Source organism: Mixophyes fleayi, chromosome 4 (assembly GCF_038048845.1).
Source record: "Mixophyes fleayi isolate aMixFle1 chromosome 4, aMixFle1.hap1, whole genome shotgun sequence".
NCBI classification, from domain to species: Eukaryota; Metazoa; Chordata; class Amphibia; order Anura; family Limnodynastidae; genus Mixophyes; species Mixophyes fleayi.
Genome location: NC_134405.1, coordinates 64,616,630 through 64,644,122, shown reverse-complemented (window position 1 = coordinate 64,644,122; position 27,493 = coordinate 64,616,630). Strand labels below are relative to the sequence as shown.

Here is a 27,493-nt window from a genome sequence, read left to right as displayed (position 1 = left end):
TTATTAGAGAGGTATAATTATTGTGATCTCATCGCTGTATCTCACAAATTTAAAACAGGAATGCCACAGTATTTGAAAAAATATGATTTTGGTTTTGTACTGTTTCCCACTACTCAATTTACAAAAAAAATAATCTATATTTATATTATTATAAGCTATCCTTGGATTGTGAAACAAAGCATGCACACGCTAATGAAAGGCACATATGATTGATATATGCTTTTACTCTAATGTATTTTCAGAACTTATTAGTAAATGGTCTTGCCTGTAGAAGTTGACAATGCAGTGAATAATAAATGCTGACATCACTCTGTCTAGACGAAACTTATCAATGATATTGCAAGGCATCTACAATCAGCAGAATCATGAGTAAGGTCAAAATTGTATACTGATTTTTAAAGCTGAAAGTAATTTTAATTATTTTATATATAAAACATTATTACCACTCAATGTACAGTATAGTTCTTGTTTATGCTCTGAAAATCTTTATCTGCTTTATTTGTTAATAAAAAAATGTTATGATATTTTTTGTGAGTGCTTACACTGGAAAACCTGGCTAAAAAGCACACTTGATAGAGCCAGTATACATATATTTTAATTCTTCTTATTTAAAATGCTGCTTAGTAAAATGTCCCCCCTACCCTACTTGCCTTTTAGTCAGTAGCCCTGCTGAAGACCCAGACTACTTGAGCTTTTTACTTATAGAAGCCCCTATTCCGTTAGAGCTAGACATACTCACTAGTACTCTGTTGACCCAAGAGCTTCAGGGGCATTAGTGTTAATTAACTGAGTGTAGAGAATAGACAAAATCCAAGAAAAACAAAGTCCCAAACCAAAGCCAGGCTAGAACTCAGAAGAAGCGCAACAAAAAAATTAACAAGCTAAGGCAAGGTCATACAGACCAAAGGGCAGGGCTTAAGAAGTTCAGTCAAAGTCCAAACACAAAATATAGCAGAAATACAGTCCAGTCCATAAATATTGGGTCATCGACACAATTCTCATATTTTCGGCTCTATACACCACCACAATGGATTTGAAATGAAACTAACAAGATGTGCTTTAACTGCAGACTTTCAGCTTTAATTTGAGGGTATTTACATCCAAATCAGGTGAACGGTGTAAGAAGTACAACGGTTTCTATATGTGCCTCCCACTTTTTAAGGGACCAAAAGTAATGGTACAATCGACTCAAAAGCTATGTCATGGACATGTGTGGGCTATTCCCTTGTTATTTCATCATCAATTAAGCAGGTAAAAGGTCTGGAGTTGATTCTAGGTGTGACAATTGCATTTGGAATCTGTTGCTGTCGACTCTCAATATGAGATCCAAAGAGCTGTCACTATCAGTGAATCAATCCATCATTAGGCTGAAAAATCAAAACAAGCCCATCAGAGAGATACCAAAAACATTAGGTGTGGCCAAATCAACTGTTTGCAACATTCTTAAAAAGAAAGAACGCACCGGAGAGCTCAGCAACACCAAAAGACCCAGAAGACCCCGGAAAACAACTGTGGTGGATGACAGAAGATTTTTTTTCCCTGGTGAAGAAAAACCCCTTCACAACAGTTGGCCAAATCAAGAACACTCTCCAGGAGGTAGGTGTATATGTGTCAAAGTCAACAATCAAGAGAAGACTTCACAAGAGTGAATATAGAGTGTTCACTACAAGATGTAAACCATTTGTGAACCACAAAAACAGGAAGACCAGATTAGAGTTTGCCAAACAACATTTAAAAACACATTACAGTTCTGGAACAACATCCTATGGACAGATGAGACAAAGATCAACTTGTACCAGAGTGATGGGAAGAGAAGAGTATGGAGAAGGAAAGGAACTGCTCATGATCCAAAACATACCACCTCATCAGTGAAGCATGGTGGTGGTAGTGTCATGGCGTGGGCATGTATGGCTGCCAATGGAACTGGTTCCCTTGTATTTACTGTTTGCTGACAAAAGCAGCAGGATGAATTCTGAAGTGTTTCGGGCAATATTATCTGCTCATATTCAGTCAAATGCTTCAGAACTCAATGGACGGAGCTTCACAGTGCAGATGGACAATGACCCGAAGCATACTGCAAAAGCAACCAAAGAGTTTTGTAAGGCTAACAAGTGGAATGTTATGCAATGGTCAGTCACCTGACCTGAATCCGATTGAGCATGCATTTCACTTGATGAAGACAAACTGAAGGGGAAATGCCCCAAGAACAAGCAGGAACTGAAGACATTTGTAGTAGAGGCCTGGCAGAGCATCACCAGGGATGAAACCCAGCGTCTGGTGATGTCTATGCATTCCAGACTTCAGGCTGTAATTGACTGCAAAGGATTTGCAACAAAGTATTAACAAGTGAAAGTTTGATGTAGGATTGTTTAGTTTGTCCCATTACTTTTGGTCCCTTAAAAAGTGGGAGGCACATATAGAAACCGATGTAATTCCTACACCGTTCACCTGATTTGGATGTAAATACCCTCAAATTAAAGCTGAAAGTCTGCAGTTAAAGCACATCTTGTTAGTTTCATTTCAAATCCATTGTGGTGGTGTATAGAGCCCAAAATATGAGAACTGTGTCGATGTCCCAATATTTAAGGACTTGACTGTAAGCACGAAGTAAACCGCAATTAAGTCATACTGAGTTTCATAATGGGCGTATTTGCCTGACAACTCATGCACAAACCATGAGACAGATATAGATACATGAAGAATATCAGGAATTTTGAGTAGCAATGGTAGCAAGAGTTGAAATAAAACACGGTTAATAAATTTCATAAAGTCCAATGCACTTAGGATTTTATTTAGCTTAAGGAAGACGAAACATGATACTTCTGATTAATAATCAAACTATCCTATTTCAAAGCTAGGGTTTCTGAGAATTTTTGCTTCAAATAGGAGATAATATTTTCTAGATCTGGAACATCTAAGGAGGGCAATGGAATAAATGAAAAAGACTTGGGAGACCTGCAATAAAACACAGAAAAAAGTGACTGTAAGCTAGCAGCAGAATCAGACACCAAAAATTAAGGAGACACTGGCGACTGACATTTCTGTGCAGCTAGTAGTGGTGCATAACAGTTGGAATGAGGAGAGAAAGTGGACGACGGAGACACAAAACTTGAACCAGCCAGTGCAGAAATTTTAAAACAGGCAGCTGCTGGTAGACGTAATTGTCTTTCACTGTAAATCTTAACTTTCTCTGCTGATTCTAGAGAAGGTTTTGCTTTTGTGCTGCATGGGCACTGCTTTGGTTATTCTCCAGCTTGGAGTAGCTGTGTGTCTCGTCTTTTATTTTAATGTCATGCTTGCTGCTGGAAACAGAGCCAGGACACCTGTTCCCCATGTTCAGTGGCAGTTGATTTCATCAAACAAGGATTAGAGATGGCAACAGCAAGGCCTACAATGGTCAATTGGGATTTTGCTCACTCTCAGGTGCCTGGTGACTGTGGGGTCATGAGTTCGATTCCCAACCATGGCCTTATATGTGTGGAGTTTATATGTTCTCCCTGTGTTTGCGTGGGTTTCCTCCGGGTGCTCCAGTTTCCTCCCACACTCCAAAAACATACTGATAGGTTAATTGGCTGCTATTAAATTGCCCTTAGTCTTTCTCAGTCTGTGTGTGTGTGTCAGGGGATTTAGATTGTAAGCTCCATTGGGGCAGGGACTGATGTGAATGAGTGCTCTGTACAGCGCTGTGGAATTAGTAGCGCTATATAAGTAAATAGATGATGATGATGATGACATACAGATGTTTTTAGAAAGATGCTGGCAATCTATAACCACCATCAACCTTATGACTGCCTGATCACTTTCTTTACCTGGAAATATATTTTTTCGGGGTGGACCGATCCTGTGGATGAACATATGCGATAATCAGGGCACCTCATAAACAAATTATCAGGTCCTTAAGCACTGGCTGCACACCATTACATTAGACTAATTATGTTTAAATGACATAGTAATTATTTTAAATCCATGTTGGCAGTTGCTTATCTTTTATAGTATGTATAATTCCACTTGGTCATCCCACCAAAGAAACATATTATTCTGCTATTCATAAGTGATGCGTCATCCGACACTTATCAGTTCAGAATAGTTTTTGTATCCTCCTACAGAGTGCCTCAGTTTTAAAAAACAGTTTATTATACATATGCAGAAAGACCAAGAATACCTGAGCTCTCAGAGCACACATTCGAACCTTGCAATATAAAAATGGAACATATGTTTGTTAAAAAGCACACTTAGATGTACTACTTACACAAATAGTGTGACATCTGCATGTGGACAATCAATCATTCTTGCTCTGTCATTCCCAACATACAATTGCCTCATATACCTTCTGTAACCCTACAGATTGAGAGTCAGAAGTCAATTGTTTTAATAGGAAGCATCTGAAGCTGATTGCCTGACCTTTCATTGTTTCCTCTTCCCCAGTCATCCCCATAGCTTCCTTATCGCTATGAAGACCAGACGGTTTTCCCGAAATCAAAAGAATATTAGAAGATGGGACAATAAAGTTCTAAAGATTCATCCTACTTCAGAGCCATTCAAAAGCGTAGTAGAAACACATACACACAGAAGTTAGTTTAATACATTTAATATGAGTCAGAAACGCATCAAAAACAGAACAGAAAAAGTTGCATAAGCAGACATCCAAGTTTGAGACATCAAAATAAAACAAAACTATGAAGCAAATATAATAAATCAGATTTTTTACATTAAAATAAATACTGAAGGTAGCAAAATAACGAAACATGCAGGTCTTATTGATCTTTGTGAATTTTCACAAAGAACAATAATAAAGGTAGCAATAACAATTGATGGTCTATTATGGGAAGCATTGGGTGAAATGTATTCAAAGTGATATGAGGATCAAAGTTAGAATGGAGACTATATCTGTGTTGGTAGATAAGCTTTTCAGGTGGGATGCTGACGACTACATGCTGCATGGCCATGGAGTCTAAACCAAGGTAGAAGTGTTTTCTTTATCGCATAGGTAGTATGTAATTTTTCCATGTGTGTGATTAATCAAATATGAATTGAGTTGGTGGTTGGGGGCCATGTGTTGTCTCCATTGTCTTTCTAATATCTTTCTACAATATTTTCCTGCAACTAGGATATGTGATAATAACATTACAGAGTGCTTACTCAGGCCAGTAGGAGCATAATAGAGGAGGAAGGTTCAGGGATCGTTGACGTTACGATTTGGAAACATATTTTTGGAGCCCAGGGAGTGACAACTGAGGTGTTTCGTCTGTGGAAATGAATACCCTAAAATGTGTATTTTCCACTACCACCCCATGTATCTTCACAGAGGAACTAATAATTGCAGCAGGGGATGCTTTCACAAGGAAAAAATCAGGGGGCACAATGGGCATCCATGTCTAGTTCCTTTACTGTTTGAAACTACTTCAAATACCATTGATCATCCCTCTAGCTGATGCCAAGGAATATAAGGCTTGTACACCTCTAAGGAAGTCTCCAGACAGACTAAAGGCTTATAAGTTTGAATCAAAAACTACAAGGATATCCTATCAAATGCTTCTTCAGCATCAAGAAAGGGATTATATATATGAAGTTTTCCTGGGAATTATGAATACACAAAGGGCAATAGTCTCTAGCTTTGCTCCGTGGACTCCACCAGATCGCAGTGAACAAACATAGAGCCAAAAACTTGGTATAAAGGTTAATGTCATTACTTAAGAGGGTGGTAGCTCTGAATCTTACACAATTGTGTATATTTCATCTCTTAATATTTTACAACTATCCCAGCTTCAAGCATAGACTTTGGTGCTCCCTTAGAACAGCATTGAACATGGAGTAAAGGTGAAATTTTTTTTATATAATAGAGTAGACTGTCAAAAAACTGTCAGGAACTATTGCTCAAGGGCATTGTGGTATGATATATAAATTGTTGCAGTATTTCTGGAATTCCTCGTGGATAGAAGTGGGATTATATGTGAAATGACCTGCGGGGTTATCCTAATCCTAAGTGTTTAGTTAATGTTCCATCTGCCTTATCATCATTTTCATAAAAACACTGTCTATAGCATTTGAGAGTATTGGCCGATTGTTCAAAAATAAATCTTCAATTCCTCCTGGACTACTCTGAGTCTTCTAAGGATTTCAGGGTCTGAGGTATGCTTATGTCGAGTCACTAGATCTTGGAGCTGTCTAGTTAATTCTGACATATTTGAGTTAATCTTTTTTGGCTTTAGCGAATATGCTGATCAGATGCCCCCTAAAGTACCACTTAATAGGCTTGCCAGAGGATATTAGGGGAGGTGTCAGGGAGAACATAGAATTCTTAAAGAAGATCTAAGAGTTTCCTTTTATTCATAACATTGTGTAAATAACATTAGTTGATACTCCAGGTTGGTATATGGTGGCATGCCATACGGCCATTTCTTCTTCTGCCTTTATTGTAAAACTAGAAAATGCCATTAACTTACATTTTCCATACTGCCACTTCTAAATTTCAACTTCGACAACTGTTCTACCATATGATTGGGAGTATCTGCGCTCAGAGTAGTTTCAAGGTTGGATCATGACGGAGCGGGATCATATCTTCAGAGAGTAAGTATCATGAAGAGTTGAGTGAAAAATGCAGCCTTTTGTTAAGGGCTCTTTGGTTCTCCAGGAATCCTGTACATGTTGAAGTTGAAGGATTTTTTGTAATACTTTGGAGCTCTGAAAATATGCTTTAGCAGAGGAACCAGAAACATGGGGAGATCTTTCAAGACGGGAAATGCATTAAAATCACCTGACGCTATGATTTCACCTTCCCTGATCAAAGATAGTTAAGATCCTAGTTTGGAAAAGAATTATGTCGGTCTTGATTGTGTATATATGTTACGAATGGGCAGAGAATATTATTTCATTTATCAATTAAGATTAGGAATACATCCTCATTGTTCTAAGAGTTCAAATGTAAAATGTAATATGACAGGCCATCAATATAGCGACCATGATTCTTGTGTTTGGTATCACATTCATGGAAATTTGAAGGGTAGGATTTAGAGCATAATTCGGGGAGGAGGCGCTGATAAAAATGGATTTCTTGGAGAAACACTAAAACACCTTTAGCAGACCTCAGAGAGGAGAAAAGTTTGTCTCTCTTTTGTGAGCTGTTAATGCTCCTTCGCATTGTCTCACATAATGGCAAGGAGGTTAAGATCAGAATCAACGTTTAGGAAAGATAAACTATAAGAATACACTGTTGGATTTTGTGGTAAGATGAGTTAGTGGGCCTGCATAGTTGAAGGGTTGGAGGGGGGGGGGCAGGTTTTGGGGAGGGAAAGCCAGTGGTAACTATGAGAAGATGGGTGAACCTGACATAGTACATTAAAAGTTAAGCCCATCGGGGATCCACTCATCGGAATGAATGCTGGTGGCTCTTCCATTTAGATTCTTAAGCACTGCAATATGGCAGTTGCAGGTGTGTAGTTATGTCTTTGTTAGATGCACACTCTAGGTTACCTTGTAACTTTACCTAAAAAGAGCTCTAACTATGACAAAGAGTTATGGACATTGTACTTTACTTTTAGCCCGGCCATTGTCAACTGCCATCATATATCAGTCAGGACATGGTGCCCTGACAGGCAGCTACTACCTATGGTAGAGTGTCAAGCAGCTCAAACAACACTGAATAGGCTAAAATCAATAAGGGAGACACTAATTTAGGTTATTGAACATAATCAAGCTCCTTTTGGAAACAATGGCTTGTTTTAAGTCACTTATCTCCGGGTCTAAGGATCCACAGTAGGGAGTCCCAGCAGTATTGGAGCTATACCCCTGAACTTGAAGCACACCATTGGAGAGAAGTTAAACCCATTCAACTGGTCCAAAAGATGGCTCCACCCTCCAACCTCATCCAAAAGATAGCTCCACCCTCCAACCTGGAAACCAACAGTGTGGGAACCAAAGTGGACCAAGGTGGTGGATTAAGTATAGGACATACTGTATATGCTAGAATGTGCAGCATTGAGTTATATATTCATAACAGAGTTATAGCAATTTTCATGACTTATTTGACAAGATAAACAGCCAGTGTTCTGAATGAAGGTGATATATTTATCAGCAAGTTGCTGAGGAGAGGTCCCAAAGGTATAGAGCAAATAAATTAGAAGGGATGCCCCAGAAGTAGTTGATGAAAGAAGCTATAGCGCAGAGCAGTTTAAGTCTGCACCTGACACACTATATGCACACAAGTATTTGGCCACACCTGTTAATTATTGAATTGAGGTGTTTCAATCAGACCCATTGTAAGAGGTGTATAAAATCAACACCTAGCCATGAGGTCTCAGTGCCTGACCTCATAAATGCTCTACAGAATGAATGGGCACAAATTCCAACAGAAACACTCCAACATCTTGTGGAAAGTCTTCCAGGAAGAGTGGAATATATATTTATATTTATAATTCGTAATCCATTGAATTCAAAATAGAAAAATCCCCATTAAAAATCACCCACCTACACGCTATTGATGACCGTTGCAAAAGGACTCACTTGCCTGTCACAAGTGGCTTGTATGGGAAAACGCTTGTGGCTTTTCGCTATAACCATGTTGTGTTATTTGCGCAGGTAGATAGTTTTTTAATGACCATTTTTTGTTTTGTTTTTTTGCTTCCATTTATAATATGATGGATCAGATAATAAAATATAAAAATAATGGTTTTTTTTCCTTGCTATAGTTAACTGCTTTATTGATATTGTGAGTGTTTGGTTGTTTTCCCTTTTTATATAATTGGCAGGTGTTTTGGAGATAGGAAGTCTCCGGGTGGGGTACACTCTGTTTTTTTAGCTCCCCAAAAAGTGGCACTAGTCATGTGCTGACCAATATGGCGGGGAGGACACCATGCATGTGGTCCCACTGTTATATTGGAAACCAGTCCTAGGCTATCTACACCAGGGCTAGTGTCTCTTTGGGGGAAGGATGCAAAAAATAGTGTCACCCACCTTCCCCCTACCATTTTTGACAACCTTTAAAAAATTTTGAGAAACATTGCTTAAAATAATATGCCAATTCCTCCCTCTTTGGGTTACCTAAGCTGACAGCCTGTCCACGCTGAGAATCATAATGCTGAAAACAGCCATATCCAAGTCATTGCTAGGTGCTTGGTACAAAGTCATTCAAAGCACATCTTACCTGTGCCCATTTTGTCCCTCTCCCCTTAATACTGATGTCTTACTGCTCATTTAATCTTCAGATTCATATTAAAAAAGGGAAGTTTTGCCTCTTTCATGTGTCAGATTAATTAAATTAAAGACAATGTCAGAGTCAGTGAGAAACAATCCATGTTCACATATGTGCAATCAGAATCTATTGAAATTCTAGCTAAGAGCCACCTCTGGACCAGACAAACTGTAACCTCCCCTCCGACTTATATATCAGCATATCTGTCATATTGGATTTATGTTTTTGACAGTTGCCAGGAATCCAACAAGCAAAGATAAATTTAATCAAACTGCTGTCAAGCCAAATTATTTGTGCTGCTACAATGACTCCCATATCTGCCATCTTGGTGTATAGTATAAAATATGGCAATGACATTGGAAATATCCAGTCTGGACTTTCTTGCTGTGGTACACTGCAACCAGCTGTTGTAAATGATCCTACTGTTTGGTCTGTAAAAGCATATTTTCACTAACTAAAATGTCAAAAAAGTGTTTGATAACCAAAACCACATTGTAATTTATTATTACTAATATTACTAAATTGTAATCTGCAACTTCAAAATGTTCTTACTTCATAAAACCGTATGTAGAAAACAAGGACATCGGGAGTTCATCTGAAATGGTGAGTACAGCAAGATTTTTGTGTTCAATTGAAATGCATGACGGTGGCCGCCATCTAGAATCACTGCTATTAACCAACTATTATGGCATTATTTTCAAAAAATATCATCAGGAATATTGTAATTAAAGGAGGTCAAATTATCTATATATATATATATATATATATATATACACAGAGAGAGAGAGAGAGAGAGAGAGAGAGAGAAAGAAAGAAAAGTATGGCAGAACCCCAAGGGTCTGAATGAATTGTGTACTGAAGCCGTGAATTGATTTTGTAGCGTCCATATGTAATTAATTGGTATGGATACTAGATATGGACGCAGCACAAGTACGCACGTACAATGAAGTAAATATGGTCAGAAAGAAACTGTGTATTATCTTAAACGATGGGTAGGATGAAAGATGGAGGCTGCCCGCGGCATTTGAATGTCGAAGAGGACTGGCGAGAGGGACCCCAGGTAAGTGTACCGGGATCTGACCGAGTACGGTGTGTGATAAGGATGTTGTAGAGAGAAGAGATCATGCCTCTCTGTAAAGGGGAGGTTAGACACAAGTCATGGTTATAAGAGATTCAGATTTTGTAATGTTCTTAAGAAATGTAGACTCTGATTATAATCATAACATTTAGGATTGAGACTGGGGAACTTATTTCTCAAATCAACAAAAGTCAGTCAAGACACCCTGACTAAGATATTGGAAACAAAGCGTATTCCAGTATTCAGAATATATGAATGTGACAGACGTGGGGGGAAGCTAGTGTTGTCCCACAATAGGGTCAGAGGAGAGAATGAAGTTTGTGAAAGAAACATTGATTTAAACCTGTGCCAAATCTTGACAAAGAACGGAAGGGTGGGAGGGGAGTAGCCAGAAGGGACGTTTTTTAAAGGTACTGGGTCTATCTGCAATAAGCAGAGTGCACTTTCAACTACATAATTACTATATGAAATACATCTCCCATTAATTAATGAATTCAGACCAGGTAACTTTAGCGGGAAGTTCAGGAGCACATAATTTTGTACTAGGTGGAAGCTGGCGTGTTGGAGAGTTTGTATATGCAATCTTGTTATATATAGTAGTTCAGTAATACAAATTGTTATATCTTTAAATCGGACAGTATATATTTTATGAGCTCCCTTATGTGTGCTTTAATAGGATAATTCTGGTGTAAAAAATGATCTCCCCAAATCACCATTCTATCACATACATATTCGGTACTGAAACTTCCTGACAACTTCACATAAACATTGGCGAATGCTAGGAATTTCTCTTTTATAAAAGATGTCTTGTATTTTAGCAAATGCTCGATAAGAAAAAGATGAATCCATAATTCTCTTATTTATCTCTGTATCATGTGTCCTTGCATTAAACTGTATACGGTGCACGGCAGAAGAAACAATGAATCCATAGCCAGCAGAATTTTACATACGCTTGAAACGTAAGGAGTACTTTTTGTATGAGCCATTACCAGAAAGGAGAATCCTGCAGCTAAGGTGTTTGAGATATTAGTAGCACATAACAGAGCTGATACAGAGTGTGAGCGCATTTGCGGCCAATACGTGCATGTAAAGTGTGTTCACAAAAAAAATCACTGCATGTATATGCTGAGTCACACACATCTTAAGATAGTTTGTTAAATGTGTGAGAGTGTGTAAAGCATGCGTCGCAACAGCAACAAGCTATGATAGGCTGGGCTGGTGGCACTAAAACAGGGAAAACAATGTTGGGTTCCTGCTTTTCCCAGCAGTTTCAAAGTGAAAAAAAGGACTCATTTAAATAATTTACAGTAATGAGCACGCTTAACAGCGATTATTTCATTTACCCCAGTTAGAGCAATTGAAAAACATATGGTTGGATATAAGAACTTTGTTTCCTAGAGAGTTGCAATTGACAGCACAATCTTCATGCATCAGTTTAATGGGGACCTCACATTACTAGTCTGTGCTTTGTTTACAGTTTTGATTACTCTGTTGATAGATGACGCACACTACTGTACATGCTGAAGTACTAAGGGCAACTCAGCACCAGTGAGCGCTCCCAGCTCTATAATAATATGGGCTGCTAAGATGAAGCACACAAGTAACCTGGTTTTGGCGTTGGTGATGCCAAGACACAGGAACCATCGGATAATGACTCTGCCCATGTAACGAGTAGCCCTGTCTTTACTTACTCAATCGTACAAGTGGACAGGTAAATGCCTCGCACAAGATCAGCAACTCATCTCATGAAATAATGTCTGCTGCTGTGAACATTCTTATGATATGATTGGCTACTGAGTCTTCTATTTCCACCAACGTCAAAACTAGATAAAGATACACATAGACGAGCAGAGCAAGCAGATCAATTACAAAAAGATACCGTGACCCTTGTCAAACCCAGCTTAAAAATGGATGACAAGAGTTAGGTTACACAGCAGGGAGTTACGTCAGTGACCAGATTCTGAAAATATTTTGTTGGCACCTCAGAAAGAAAAATGAAGGAGAAAATCACAGACAATGCTTTGTCCTGCCTCCTGATTATAAAAGGCTTTTTATGAATCCTTGTAATCAAGAACTTCCTGAGTCCTAGTAAAAGGAATGGGATCTTTTCTTTCCATTTGCAAACAATTAGTGGTAATAATAGCATGTAGCAGGCAGGCTGAGCATTGGGCGTGATGGTATACAAATAACATTTCATATCTGAGGAGGGAGAACTATTGTCTGAGAAACTCTATCCTGTAACCTGTACTTTTGTTGTTGTTCAAGCATCACAAATAAAAACAAAGGTAATTTTCTGAAAGTGCAAAACACACAGGAGTGCTGAGCATTCTGTTTGCGTAATTATACCTATTTCCTGCCTATCACATCCTGGTTTTAGAAGCTTTCACATGAAAATCAATCTGCAGCTAAACTGATGTTTTCCATTATATTACTAACATGCTGCTTGGTTTAGCCTCATTTATTTTTTTAACTTCTTCCCAACCGCCATTGACATTAATGAAGGCTGCAGGTTATCTTTGTGCTGATGTCAGCATGGGTTACAGTGAAGTGGCTAGGAACAGTCCCTTACAGTTATTAGCATTTAAAATGAACACTAAGGGCCTGATTTGGAGCAAAGCAAAGAAACGGAGTAACTTTGCACCTGGGCAAAACCATGTTGTGGGCAGCATGGTGGCTCAGTGGTTAGCACTTCTGCCTCACAGCACTGGGGTCATGAGTTTGATTCTTGACCACGGCCTTATCTGTGAGGAGTTTGTGTGTTCTCCCCGTGTTTGCGTGGGTTTTCTCCTGGTGCTCTGGTTTCCTTCTACACTGCAAAAACATACTAGTAAGTTAATTGGCTGCTATCAAAAATTGACCCTAGTGTCTCTGTCTGTGTGTTAGGAAATTTAGACTGTAAGCTCCAATGGGGCAGGGACTGATGTGAATGAGTTCTCTGTACAGCACTGTGGAATGAGTGGCACTATATAAATAGATGATGATGATGTTGCATCAGAGGGGGAGGTCAATTTTAAATGTAGGGACAAATTTATAGTTGGGATAGGGCATGTCATAGATCAACTTTAATTTCAGTGTAAAAATAAAGCTAACAAGTATTTATGTGCTACATGAAAAAAACAGCCAGTATTTTCCTTGGGTGCAAAAAAAATAAGTCAATTCATACTCATTGCATTGAAACATGGTTTGCTCAGGAGCAAAATTGCTTCTTTTCTTTGCTCCTAACTCAAAATCATGCCCTAAGTAGATATCAATGTATTAAGGAAATTTACTGTTCATTAAATATTTGTGACTACAGGTGAAGAAATCAAATTGGCTAACTAAATATTTATTGGGCAAACAAGATTAGTTCTCCAAACAGCATTAATTGGGTCACGCAGTAAAGTTAACAGAATGAAGCAAAACAAAAGTCACCATCACATGACCAAGTTCTTATAAAAGTACAATGTATCCAATCCTCCACTCATTCCTCCTAATTCTCTCATAGAAGAAAGATCTGCCAGTACAGTGGTTCTTGACAGCCCTACACTGCTCTGCAATGTGATTAATGTCACACCACCATAAAATGGGCACTTAATAAATAGACGTCTTAGTTAAACGTATACCACAATGGGTGGGTTTAAAATGTATACTAAATTGTATTAGCGACAGAAAATTGTGCGTGTATGTATATATGTTAGGGAAGTTAGACTGTAAGCTCCAACGGGGCAGGGACTGATGTGGGTGAGTTCTCTGTACAGCGCTGCGGAATTAGTGGTGCTATATAAATAAATAGTGATGATTATGAATGTGTCACAATTGGAAGTACACAAAATAATTTGAAGTCACACACTACAGTGTTTGAGTGATAAAGAAGTTTTTATAATAAAGACTATTTTCTGTCACAATTATAAACTCCTCCTTTTCACTCAAATAAATAGTTCAAAAGTTGTGGCTAAAATTAATTTAATAAACTTTATACCAGCTATGCCAAAACATGTAAACAACAAAGGCTGTAAAACAATGATGGCATACACCCTGCCAAGATCCCATTCACATTAATGAAACCAGAGGGAGAGAATGAATGATGGCTCTTGGGTTGAAGAAAACCAGTCAAACAGGCACTTCCTGTATGAAACGCTTTAACCCAATATTGCCATCAAATTCTGTCACAATTGCTCACAAATCGAATATTGAAACAGCTCTATTTGTGACTATAAAGCTGCAGTATTATGTTGAAATGGAGAAAATTCAGATCTTTCAAATTAGAGCCGAGTCAGCAGTTCTAGCAAAGAAATTCCTATTGGGGGTTTCACACCTAAAATGAATCGTGTACCATTTACTTGCACTGTTCCTACCTCCAAGTCCAATCGTGCCTGCCAGCTCTGACATTCCTCATCCTTTGCTGTGTGCCCCTGTTCCAGCTGCTGTTTCAGAGCTGATGGCTTCATGTATTTCAGCAACTGGCAGAGGAAAGGCAGCTGCACAAGATAACAAACAATGGAGACTTAATGATTTCGCCAACATTATGCTAACAATGATTTTCTTTAAGCCCTTGAAATAAATGTGAATGATAGGGTGTTTGTGCATAGTAACTGGGAGTAGCAAGTGTGTCGTCCCCAAAAATAAAACCACAAGACAGCTGTGTTTCATTATTTTTTTTTATCCAATACTATCATATTACGCCTCATTCGCATTTTGGAGGCATCAGAACAATTGTAGATATTTCTTGCCACTTCTTCATCCACAAATTATCAATTTAAGAAACAAATAGAGAAAATTACAGGGCAGCATAGTGGCTCAGTGGTTAGCACTTCTGCCTCACAGTACTGGGGTCATGAGTTTAATTCCCGAACATGGCCTTATCTGTGTGGAGTTTGTATGTTCTGCCCATGTTTGCGTGGGTTTCCTCCAGGTGCTTTGGTTCCCTCCCACACTCCAAAAACATACTAGTCGGTTAATTGGATGCTATCAAATTGAGCTTAGTCACTTTAACTCTGTGTGTGTTAGGGAATTTAGACTGTAAGCTCCATTGGGGCAGGCACTGATGTGAGTGAGTGCTCTGTACAGCGCTGCGGAATTAGTGGCGCTATATATAAATAAATAAATAAATGATGATGACAGGTAACATCATCCTGATATGGTGTTATCTTGCTGCGTAAAGAAAGCTTTTCAAAGCATAATGAATTGAAGAACTTCACAGACCGCATGTTAATATATGGGGTTTATGTTGAGAAATGTTAACTGGGGAAAAAGCAGCAGAAATCACATTGAACCCTTCATAGATTATGTGATGGACATTTTATAGAGAAAACTATTTTTTTCTCAGATTTTATGGTTGATGGTATGATAATAAATAAGACTCATAGCAATGATGTTTCTCACAACCTTGTTTCTCTTCTGTTACCATCTTATGAAGAGAACCAGTTCTCTGTATATACTAGAGATGCTCGGGCTCGGTTTTCTGAAAACCAAACCCACCTGAACTTAGGGGATCCGAGTAGGCTCGCGAGCCGGCTCGGTACTTTTGCAAGCCCTCGGATCTGAATTAAGGCAAAACGTCGATGTTGTGTTGCCGAATCTCGCGGGTTTTGGATACCATAAGTACCTCCCTCCTCTGGAGATCCAACGCCATTACTCACACAGAAACGGGTAACAGTGTTCTTGTCACTCTCCAGTCTCCAGTGACATTGCTCAGTGCCATTGCTCATACAGAAACAGGAGGGGTAGCAGTGTTCTTGTCACTCTCCAGTGACATTGCTCAGTGCCATTGCTCACACAGAAAGAGGGGTAGCAGTGTTCTTGTCACTCTCCAGTGTGATTGCTCAGTGACATTGCTCATACAGAAACAGGATGGGTAGCAGTGTTCTTGTCACTTGATAACAATTGACTGGAAATGACTGGACATTAATGTTATTGAAGTTAATAATAATAATAATGTAGGAACAAAAAAAAAGCCAAATTAGGTGATTTTATAAAAAAAATAAAAATAAAAAAAGGGATTTTATGAAAAAAGAATAGGGATCCAAAAACAAAACTAAAACACGCAAGGGCAGTTTTGCCAAAACCAAAACCAAAACACGAAGTTAATCCAGATCCAGATCCAAAACCAAAACACGGTTTTCAGTGAACATCTCTAGTATATACAGGCATTGATTATTTTTACACTTGTGTAAATGATCAGAAAGACATAGATAGAATGGGAAACTGCACCCTATATCTTCAGATGAGCTAAATTAAATGATTGCCAAAAAGGCCGATAACTGAAATAGATGAGTAACCGAAGCAGGCATTTTACCATAGAAAATAGTAAGCTTTGTTACTTGTTTCACTGTAACAAACAATAAGATAAGAATTAAATATCTTCTATAAATTAGAGAATCAGTGTTTTATTCCATAAGAATCTATAGACAACACACAATGTTATTACTAGAGATGCTCACTGACCCCCGTGTTTTGGTTTTTGTTTTGATTTTGGATCTGGATTACCGTCGTGTTTTGGTTTTGGTTTTGCCAAACCGCCCTTGCATGTTTTGGGTTTGGTTACCATTTTTTTGGACTAAAATAACCTAATTTAGTGCTCCACCAGTTTCTTGGATAAGTGAGGTAATTCTAAAGCTAATAAATTATGAAAAAAACAGTTTAATCCCTGGTAGGCCGTCCTTAATTCTAACACTTGCCTGCAAATTATACAGACAAACCTGGTTGTCCCCCCCCCCCCATCTTTGATTATTGGCAATGTAGCCATCGTCTTTGGGTGTATATTACACCCTCCATTTGTAGTTAAATAGAAAAAAACAGCCTGCATAGACTGTAGAATTAGAATATAAAAATAAAAGGACCAAGGTAGTTTGGTGGCTGTCTATGCCCCCCCCCCCCCCCCCCCCGTCCTCCACTTTTAGTTGAATAGAAGAAAAAAAGCAGCCCACATAGACTGTAGAATTAGAATATAAAAATAAATGGACCAAGACAGTTTGGTATCTGTCTGCATCAGACCCCCTCTCCACTAGGAGTAAAATAGAAAACTATTCAGCCATTATAGATTCTAGAATATAAATAGAAATTGAGAACGGCAATTTGATATCTGTCTGCATCATAATCATCAACATCATTAGTGCCCTCGTCGCCTACACAAATCTCCCCCTCATCCTCTTCTAATTCCAAAGTGGCATCCTCAATTGGTGTATCCCCGACTACACTCGGGCTGTTAAGGCACACATCAGCAGAACTGCTGAAAGGAACCTTCTTTATGGGTACACTGTCACCAACAGAATGCTCACTATTAGACATACCACTGGTGGATGGACTCTCCACAGGGATTGGTGTCATTTCTGATTCAGAGCATATATTATCCTCTAATGCCTTACTGTTTTCTTGCAGCTCGGCTTTCACGCGTAACAGTACTTGTGCACCACTTTTAGACTCCAAATTACTTGGTTTTGCTTTGTCACGAGTGTCCGTACAAGAAGAAGGCTCAGTAACATTTTTTGATCTGCCACTAATAGAGAAAGGCGAAGGCCTCATTCTTTCTTTGCCACTGCGTGTGTAGAATGGCATTTTGGCAATTATTTTTTTATCGGCAGTTAACTTTTCCTCAGTTACATTTCTTTTTCGCTTCAACACAGTAAAAAAAATTTTGGTGTGTGTTTTTTTGCCTGATTTAAAAAAACTATGTTTTTTTACATTGCCTTTCCCAGATGACGTACTAAGAACACAACCATCAGAACTGGTGACAGAACCTGGTTGCTGATTCTGCTCATATGTGGACTGCTTTGAATCCATTTTAATGAGCCTAAACCCCTTGTAGTGCAAAAAATTGTAGAAATACTGCTGACAAATATGACTTTTGACAGCCAGAAAAATTACAGTAAAACACGGGAATATGGGACACCCCAAAAGCACTTGTACTGCTACAAATTGTTTTAGATACTGCTGAGAAATATAACTTTTGACAGCCAGAAAAATTACAGTAAAACACTGGGGAAAATGGCACACCCCAAAAGCACTTGGAGTGCCAGAAATTGAAAAAAAAACCCTCCTCTATCCTCCTCTTACTGCTGTAACAATTGGTATTAAGATTAGAATTGTATTGAATAGAAACAATAATGTGTCCAATTACTGCTCTGTCCCTGCGCTGACATAGCCTGTGACCTAACCCTGCTCTCTCCCTCTGTCATATGGCGATGGATTGCTGTGGAGACGGGTATTTATGCTTTTCAAATCTCGCGAGAACCGAGCTCAGAAATACGAATACATCATGATGAGGTTTTGCCTCGATTTGGATTCCGAATGGGCGGGAGAGTACCGAGCGTGCTCGGCTCGGTACTCAGATAGGCTAAACTCGGATGAATTTGGATCTCGGGGTACCGAGCCCGCTCATCTCTAGTTATTACAGTAAATCCAGTAAGTGAAAAGTAATAGAGGGATTTGGATTTAGGATAGTTTCTCCGTCCTCTCCGCAAGCATTCGGAACATCTGTACTTTGAAATACAAAGGTGGTATAAAGCTTATTATAGCATACGTTTCTTTGGTCTGAATACCAGAGCTGTTGATGCCATTCAGTAGTGTCTGGTACCCGGACGGTTGCATCCTATGCTGGGAGAACAGTGAAGCAGTGAGGTGTGTTCTTGTCATTACAGTTGGTTGATCGGAGATGATAATGAGAGTGGTTAAAGGGGCTGGGCCACTCCTAATTCTTATCCTCTGCACTCAGAAGAATACTGCTAGGTTACACTACTTGAGTGCTGTTACTACCTAAATAAGGAACAAACGGTCTGATGAATGCAGCTCTTCTCCCTCTACAGCCACTGTCTGGAGAAGAGCAAGAGAAGCTGGGAGTCGCCAACTTTATAAGTAACTGGCAAAGGGTGGGGACAACACATATGAAGCAATCCTCCCGGGTGGTAACCAATAAAAGGAGAAATGTTTGTTGATAAATGTGCCAGCTTCACTCCCAGAGACATTTAAAAGGGGAATGTGAATGGATAAATCGTAGCACACACTAAACCATGTAGCACTATAGCAATATATGTTCTGGATACACCTGTATACTATCGTACAAGAAAAGGTTTAGCTCCAACCATTCTGTACAATGAAATAAATGTCACATTACGATGTCCCTAACCTCCTGCTTTGTTTTGATGATCAATAATATTGAATTGTTAGCTGTGCATTATTTCTCTGTTGTTTACGCTAGTGCTGAAAAGGTCAGCAGTGCAGCTATGAGGTAGCCCTACTGTGACGATGTTAGACATGATGCAGCAGTGCATAGCTCTATATATAGTGATCATTAGGCTGAACCACACCTATACTTATCTATAGATCTGTCTCAAATCCTCTCCACTTAATGCTTTGATGTTTATGTAATATGTCATTTCTAAACACCACTTAAATGTTTCAAGTTAGAGACATTTCTCCATGAGACAGTCAAGGAGGAACAAACAACGCAATGGAAAAACATTTTGCAGGCAGTGAAGGGGTTAGTCTACAGAACACTGTGCTGACTTCTTAGTGTAGTCTTTAGTTTATAGTTTTAGACTTGCACAGGATTGTAATATGAAAAAACAAATAGAATAAATACTTTTTTTTATTTACCCTAGTTAACTGTAAAGAAAATGTTTGGCATTGACAGAAACTTTGCTTAGGCTTCTGAGAAAACCGTGTGTGTTTAAAAACAAACAAAAGACTAAATGATTTAATTCTGCAACTTATTTTTTGACAACAAATGGTTCAGGAATTTATGACACATATAACTGATCAATGTATTCTATGTGCAGAGGAATTTATCTGACAAATATATATATATATATATATATATATATATATATATATATATATATATATATATATATAAAAAAGACTATTGAAGTGTATGCAGTGGTTATGAAACAGCGCTCCTGTAGACGGACACCATTTAAAATAATGTGTAACACACCAGGATCTAAATTTTGTTAATGATCCAAATACAAACGAGGATTCCAAAATAATTCACACAATGATATTCCTATAATCTTGTGAGGACATGTATACAGTCTGATCTGCTTTGAGGCCAATATATGATTGTCCAAATAATTTAAAATGTCAGTGGTGCTTTCTCTTATGTTCTGAATGGCAAAATAGCTCAAACAGCATGTTTGAGCTATCAAGCCATTCAGAAGCAGATATTAAAACTGTCCTGTCCAGTCTATTGGATGACAATTTTAACCAAACCAGCGTCAGTTTAGCTTTTTCAATCCACCACACATCGCCATCCATTATAAATCACAGCCTCAAAACGCTCTATACTAATTTCGGTGGGTTTGACCACTAAACCGCTGGTGATGTATGGTGATTTAAAACCGCCGCCAAACTGGATTCTTAGTAAATCTAGCCCTCAGTGTTTATTCTGACACGTTCCAGCATCCTTAACTTACTTGAATATTCTCTTTCCATGGAAAACCTTTTACACTTCTAGACAGCAGTTTGGTGATGATAAGTAAGCTCAGTTGCTTCTTTAATTGCCTATATAAAAAGACAATGTAGTAGGTTATTAATTAGGTCAAAAATATAAGCTAATAAGACAAGTTATGCCCTTTAAAACAGTACTGCTCTTTATGGGGCTATGTACAATGTAGGAAGTGTTCTCGCAGCTATTCATGAACAATATAATACATTAATTTCAGTGACCCCAAACACTTTTGTGTGTTGTATCATTTTATCCACCCAGCATTCTGCATTTTCATTGCTTATGTCATACTGGGCTGACTGTATCAGAAATGGAATTAGCTGCAGCCCAAGGGAAAGCAGGGTCTTTTGGTAATATAGGTGACAAATACAAACAACAGGTAGAATGATGAATTTCAAAGCTGGGACAGGGCCACCAACGGAAACAGGATCCAGAAAATGTCACTGCATACCAAGAAGTGTAATGCAGATACCCAGACCATGCTTATGAACTGGCGTGTCGGAGCAGAAGGGCTTTATGGAGCTGTTAAGGAATGAACAGGCACCAGCTAAGAAATCAGTGCACAGAATGGAGAGTAATTTGTTCCTATTTAAGAACTCATGAATAGTGATTTACCACTGTTTGACAACACAAGGCCTAGGCTAGAATCCCCAAAATATTTAGTCCCAGAATGCAGCTACCCAGATGATTTCAGATATAAACAAAGTGGGAGGCTTCTAAAAGACATCACTTGTGGATGATACAACACACAAGAGGGGAGAGGAGCAGAATCAGAACTGTTCGCAAACCAAGACAAAGATGGATTTGTGGAAATGTGTTTTCCATTTGCCCAACTGAATGGACTCCGGTTCATTGGCTAGGAGTCTCACTGTGAGTTGTATTTTACTTCTTAAATGTATAGTGCTACAGGCTTAATAAAGCCCAAGCTCACTAAAGCTACATCCTTCTGTGCTCACAGCCCTCTCCTAAGATTACATTTTTGCATTAGGTTGATATCCCTTCAATAAGTGCAGAGGTTTGGGAGGAGTTTGAGGATTCCAATTAAAAGTTACTAATGTCCTCAGGTTACAAGATAATTCTTACTCATTATTTATATCACTAAAATTACACAAAGCCATTTGTTTTAAATATTCATCATCTACTGTCAATTTACTACATTTCACAAGAAACTGCTGTATTTATGTAATTTGACCTGGCTGTTCCTACTGTGTGTACCCCACAAGTTGATGGATGTCTGCCAGGAAACCATAATTACCATTTTACAGAGTCACCTAAATTTGTCAGAGGTACTCAGACAAATTTTAATTGGTATAACAGATATAGCTAGTCTCCTCTTACAGCGTACTCTTCCCTAGTCTGATAATTACTGTTACCTTTATATTGTACTGTGCTCACATTTGTAACTTTCCATGTGGTTGTTTGTGTGAATTATATATGTGATACATACAGATTGAAGGGGTGCATTTACCTGTAAAATTAAATTTAAAATATAACAGTTTAACATAAAAACAAAAGATAAAATATATTCAAAACAAAATAAAAAATGTTAGTCATATAACTTTCTGCTTTCAGTCATAAACGGTTACTTAGTAAGCACTGATACAAATGTGTGGATACTTTGCATAAAATGATACAATTAAAGGGGTACTTGGTAAATATCTACCATTATGAGGGGGTTCATAAGTATTTTATTTTCAACCAAATGTTTCTACTAACATTTTACAGACATGTATTAAACAAAATGACAAAGGTAGATATCAATAGAAAGTTATTATGACATAATACAGATGTAAAAGTAACAGGAGCATGGTATATGCACTTCTATTATTGAGCAAGCAGCCAAGTTAACAAATTGAAAAGAAACCGGTGTCAAAATCAGATATAAAAGACAGATGGGCAGCTACTGGTGTGTGGATATATTTGGATATAACGGCATATAATAATACAATGTAATATAGAACTATATTGTATAGAACAGAGAACAGGAATAGTTTGACAGTAAGATAATATTAGACTTCCTCAATCCCCCAGAGACTTACAAGAACACAGGACTAGGCGCCCAGCAAGAAGTATAATCTGGATCGTCTGATAATGATTGGACTGCATATCTAGCGGTAGTCCATCTAGACCAGGGGTGTCCAACCTTTTAGCTTCCCTGGGCCACATTGGAAGACGACGAGTTGGTTTGGGCCGCACATAAGATACACTAACAATAACGATAGCTGATCATCCAAAAAACCATAGAAAACATAGTTAACATATATATATATATATGAGAAAAAAAGTGATATATATATATATATCACTTTTTTTTCAAATCCCCCTATACTTACCTTTCAATCGCCCTGTTCAAAAAATCCTCTCTAGTTATTATACTATAATCACTTTTTGTATTGTTTCGATGCAATATCAATAAAGTGCATTTAAGCCAGGCATTGTATATCAGGGTGCCCTGACCAGGCCTGCGGTACCTGACATATACACCACTGTGACCCCAAATTGTCACCTGTTTTGATAATTACACCACTATGTTAGTTAAGGGATAACAACTTATAACGGGCCAAACAGAATAATATATAATGCCCCATTAGTAATACAAGTAGAAGTATGTAGCAGGGAGATAAGGTCCGTGATGCTCCAGGACCAGGTGACTTTTATTCACTTGTCAGCGTCCCTTGAAATAATAAAAAAAATCCCCCTTAACTTACCTTTTAATCGGCTTGTTCTCCTGTCCTCTTCTCTTCTTTTCTCCAATCCTGTGCTGCTGATTGTTCTTCTCGCGCGGGTGTCTCCTCTGTGCTGCGCTCCGCAATGGATGTTGGGCGTGATGACATCATGCCCGACATTCACTGCGAGCACCGCATGGAGGAGGAGACAAGGGAGGGAGCCGGAGTACCAGCTGACGTGACCGCGTGACCGCAAGGTAAGTTGTTTTTTTTTGCAGAATTTTTTTTTTTCCATTAACAGCGCTGCCCCCTTGCCACAACCAAAACTCCTTCTGGGCCACAAATAGAGGCGTGCTGGGCCGCATGCGGCCCGCGGGCCTCGGGTTGGACAACCCTGATCTAGACCAAATGTTATAATATTTCTGTAAAGTGTTCCTGGAATTGTATTTATACCTTTCTTGCCCTACCACATTTACTAAAGCAATCCAGTTGTGAAAGAATTGGTTTTTGTTAGCCAATCAAGTTCTGGCAATAACAACCTTAGCTAGGACCAATAGGTTAGTTACATATCGAGAGGAGAATTTATTCAATAAAAGATTTAGCGAAATTCCAATATGCATGTTTTGGGATATAAGAGAGAGATAACTGTACCTGTTCTCTGTATACCCTCCAAAACTGCAGCCCAGAATATCTCTACTCCCGGGCACTGCCATAATAAATGAATGAAGGAAGCAGAGTCAGATGGACTACCGCTAGATATGCAGTCCAATCATTATCAGATGAACCAGATTCGACTTCTTGCTGGGCGCCTAGTCCTGTGTTTTTAGAAGCCTGGGCAATTGGGGCAATTGTAGTTGTTCTTCTTTACTATTAAGTAAAGCCTTAGGGGAGTGTAATATACTCTATGCAATACATATAACTGGATTTTCCTTCGTTTTGATGAATACTGTTAAATAACTATGAATTATAATAATAGAACACAGAGTGGAAAAGTTTATTGTAAAGAGTCCCACTTGAAAAGACTTGTTATAAAAACTGCATATATTCAAAAAGGAAGAAAGTTCACTCCATAAGGTCTTCCATCCTCAATTGGGATTGTTTATGCTTTACTTTGTGTATGAATTACTACATCTTCCCCTCTACATTACCTGTTCTCCACGGGAAATCATGCTCAAAGGCTGTATAGTCTGAACGCTGTCTGTGTGAAACTGAGCTTTCGGGATTATAAGCCTTTGAGCTGATGCATGCCTGTATACGTCTGATATCTGGTATGTGCGCAATCTTTGTATTCTCTTCTACAATAAATCTTTTAATGATTTTATACTATGGAAGCGCCCCATTGTACCATTTATTTTTAGATTGACTGTTAAATAACTGTTTGTCAGTTTAATGCAGAAACTTACCTAACATTTTTCCATAATAAGGCAGCTCTAATCTATCACCTAAATGCACAATTTAAGGAATTACACAGTTCCCGGTTACTCAATTTTTTCTCTTGAATTACTCACCCTTATATCGACTTATTCTACCAGAAAAATGCCGTAGAAATTAATCTGGTCAGTACAATATGAGCAGTGCTGCATTTTACAGTTTGATTATAAGTTTTCCAATGCAAGCAGTGTTCCCCATTTACATTCATAAAATTGAGTGTAAAAGGAACTTACTCATTAAAAGTATTGGGGCTCATGCAGAGTCCGACGCATTTGCAACTCAACTATAAGAAGGAAAACATACATGCATGCATGAAAAGCGCATTAATATGCATGTGCTCAGTTGGACTCATCTCAAAATGTGTCAAGTTGTACAACAATAATAAAAGTAAAAAGTGTTTATACTTACGTGCCACTATAGTGTACAGTTGTGGATAGACAGTAATAGTAGTAAATGCGACTTTCCCTATTTGTTATCCTATTTGTACCCAATATAATAATGTAATGAAGTGTCATATACATAAAAGACAATAATGTCTTGACAGTTATTTATAAAAGCAAAAGTTGCATGTTCCACATAAAGTATAATTAAATTCAAATTAAATACAAACATGGGAATCTTCTTTCCTGCTGCACTACAAATGAAAATGTCAATTAAGTAATGCGAGAGTAAACTAATGCAAAATGGCCACAACTTAATATAATTTAACAACTACTCTAATGATTTATGTACTATCAGCCGAACAGAAGTTCATATCTAGTGCTGCTGATCGTCATCAACATCATTGTGCCTTGTTGCCCCATGCCTTCAGCACCCACAAGAGATAAATCTCTTGACAGGTGGGTATGCATCTGTGACCAGGACTAATTCAGTCACCACTATGTGAACACATCCTTACTGTACTCGGACTTTGGTGCACAGTGCAAGTCTTACTGTACTTACTGTAAACTGGATGCAATTCTCACTAGCTATCCTTAATCCATGGGCTTTATAATTGAATGTCTATTGCACAGGCAAATTTAACATGCAATAAATGATTAGAGGTGAAAGACCAGTACAGGAACAAGAGAGGTTCCCAGAGTTGAGCAGCTGAAGGTAGTCTATGTGAAACAGTCGGGAGCTGAGTGTGTGGGTGCACACTTTGATAGGTTTATGTTAAGTTACAGAGTGGTTTCCTCCGGGTACTCTGGTTTCCTCCCACACTCCAAAAACATACTGGTAGGTTAATTGGCTGCTATCAAAAATGTACCCTAGTCTCTCTCTCCCTCTCTCCCTCTCTGTCTGTCTATGTATGTGTTAGAATTTAGACTGTAAGCTCCAATGGGGCAGGGACTGATGTGAATGAGTTCTCTGCACAGCGCTGCGGAATCAGTGGCGCTATATAAATAAATGGTGATGATGATAATGATGATGATGATGATAGAGGGGAGAATTCTGTTATTTTAATCAAAAAAATCACCATTAGAATTGAAAAGAGGACACCGCAGGGGGAAGTGGGGAGAGAGTGAAAATGTCTGCAGGGGGAAACAAAGTATAAATGACTGAGAGGGGGAGTGAAAATGTCTGCATGGGGGTTTGTACGAGTGAGTGAAAATATCTGCAGGGGGGTTTGTACCATACTTGCCAACTCTCTCGGAAAGTCCGGGAGACTCACGAAATTTGGGTCAGGCTCCCGGGTGAGCTGGCATTTCTCCCGGATATCACCAAATGACGCGATTCTCGGTGAATCACGCCAGTTTGGAGAGCGGGAGGGGGCGGGGCGAGGCCAATCGCGGCATTTTGGGCCCCCCCGCGGCGTAATTACGGTTAAGCGGGGGGCGGGGCCAAAATGACGCGATCGCCCCGCCCCCTCCCGCCCTCCTGTCACGCCCCCTCTCCCGGAAACTTGTTTCCGGGAGTTGGCAAGTATGGTTTGTACGAGTGAGTGAAAATGACTGCAGGAGGGAGCAATGGCTGTAGAAGGGGGGAAAGAAAAATGATCAACGTGTGTGGGGAACAGTAAATGACTATAATGCGTGAGGGGGACAGTATATGACTATAATGTGCAAGAGAAGGGGGGGTTCTTAATATAATGTGGGAGGCAGGCTATTAATTACATGCACACATGGGTTATATTATATGTGATACTGTGGACTGCAATACACTAAAGTACATTGAGCCTGAATTAAGTGAGTCATGCTTAGGGGCACATTTATCAATGTTCGGCAAAAGTGAGAAATAGTTATCAATCCTTATCGCATGGATAAGAATTGAACTATTTCTCAAATTTATGAACAACAGATCACAGAAACAGCAGTTCCGAAAAACTGCTGTTTCTGTGATAAAAAAAACCATACTTACCCCCCTCTTCGGAAGCGCTGTCTCCGGGTCTTCTCCTCGTTCTTTTCATTCTTCAATTGCGCATGTGCAGTTCCAAGAACTGCACATGCGCACAAAGATCCCCTCTCTGTCTCTGCAACGAGAGATCCACACATGCGCTGTCCAGCTCTGCTCTTCAGAGCAGAGCTGACAGCATTGGATTTCTTCAATTATGATAATGTACGCCAGCTTCAGTTTTCGGAACTTGTTAGATTTGAGCTGGGAGCAGTCACCATACTGTAGAATGGTGACTGCTCCCAAAAACGAAGAGGAGTGCAAAGCAGCAGATATCCAGGATATCTGCTGCGATGCACCTTTCATAAATATCCGGAGGACACCCAGGGAGCTTAATT

At 38.9% G+C, this 27,493-nt stretch overlaps 1 protein-coding gene across 10 annotated transcripts in view; it reads right to left on the bottom strand.

Annotated features, from left to right (window-relative positions):
• SEMA4C (semaphorin 4C) overlaps positions 1 to 27,493 on the bottom strand; it is a 465,016-nt gene that overhangs the window by 163,066 nt on the left and 274,457 nt on the right. For 9 of the 10 annotated variants that reach the window (XM_075207325.1, XM_075207330.1, XM_075207327.1 and 6 more), the window contains 2 exons: positions 20,654 to 20,741; positions 14,600 to 14,722 (listed from right to left, as the gene is read on the bottom strand). In XM_075207325.1, the coding sequence (XP_075063426.1) occupies positions 14,600 to 14,722; positions 20,654 to 20,741 (211 nt within the window). Of the gene's footprint in view, positions 1 to 14,599; positions 14,723 to 20,653; positions 20,742 to 27,493 lie in introns of those variants that run through there. The other variant, XM_075207331.1, reaches the window with a different exon arrangement.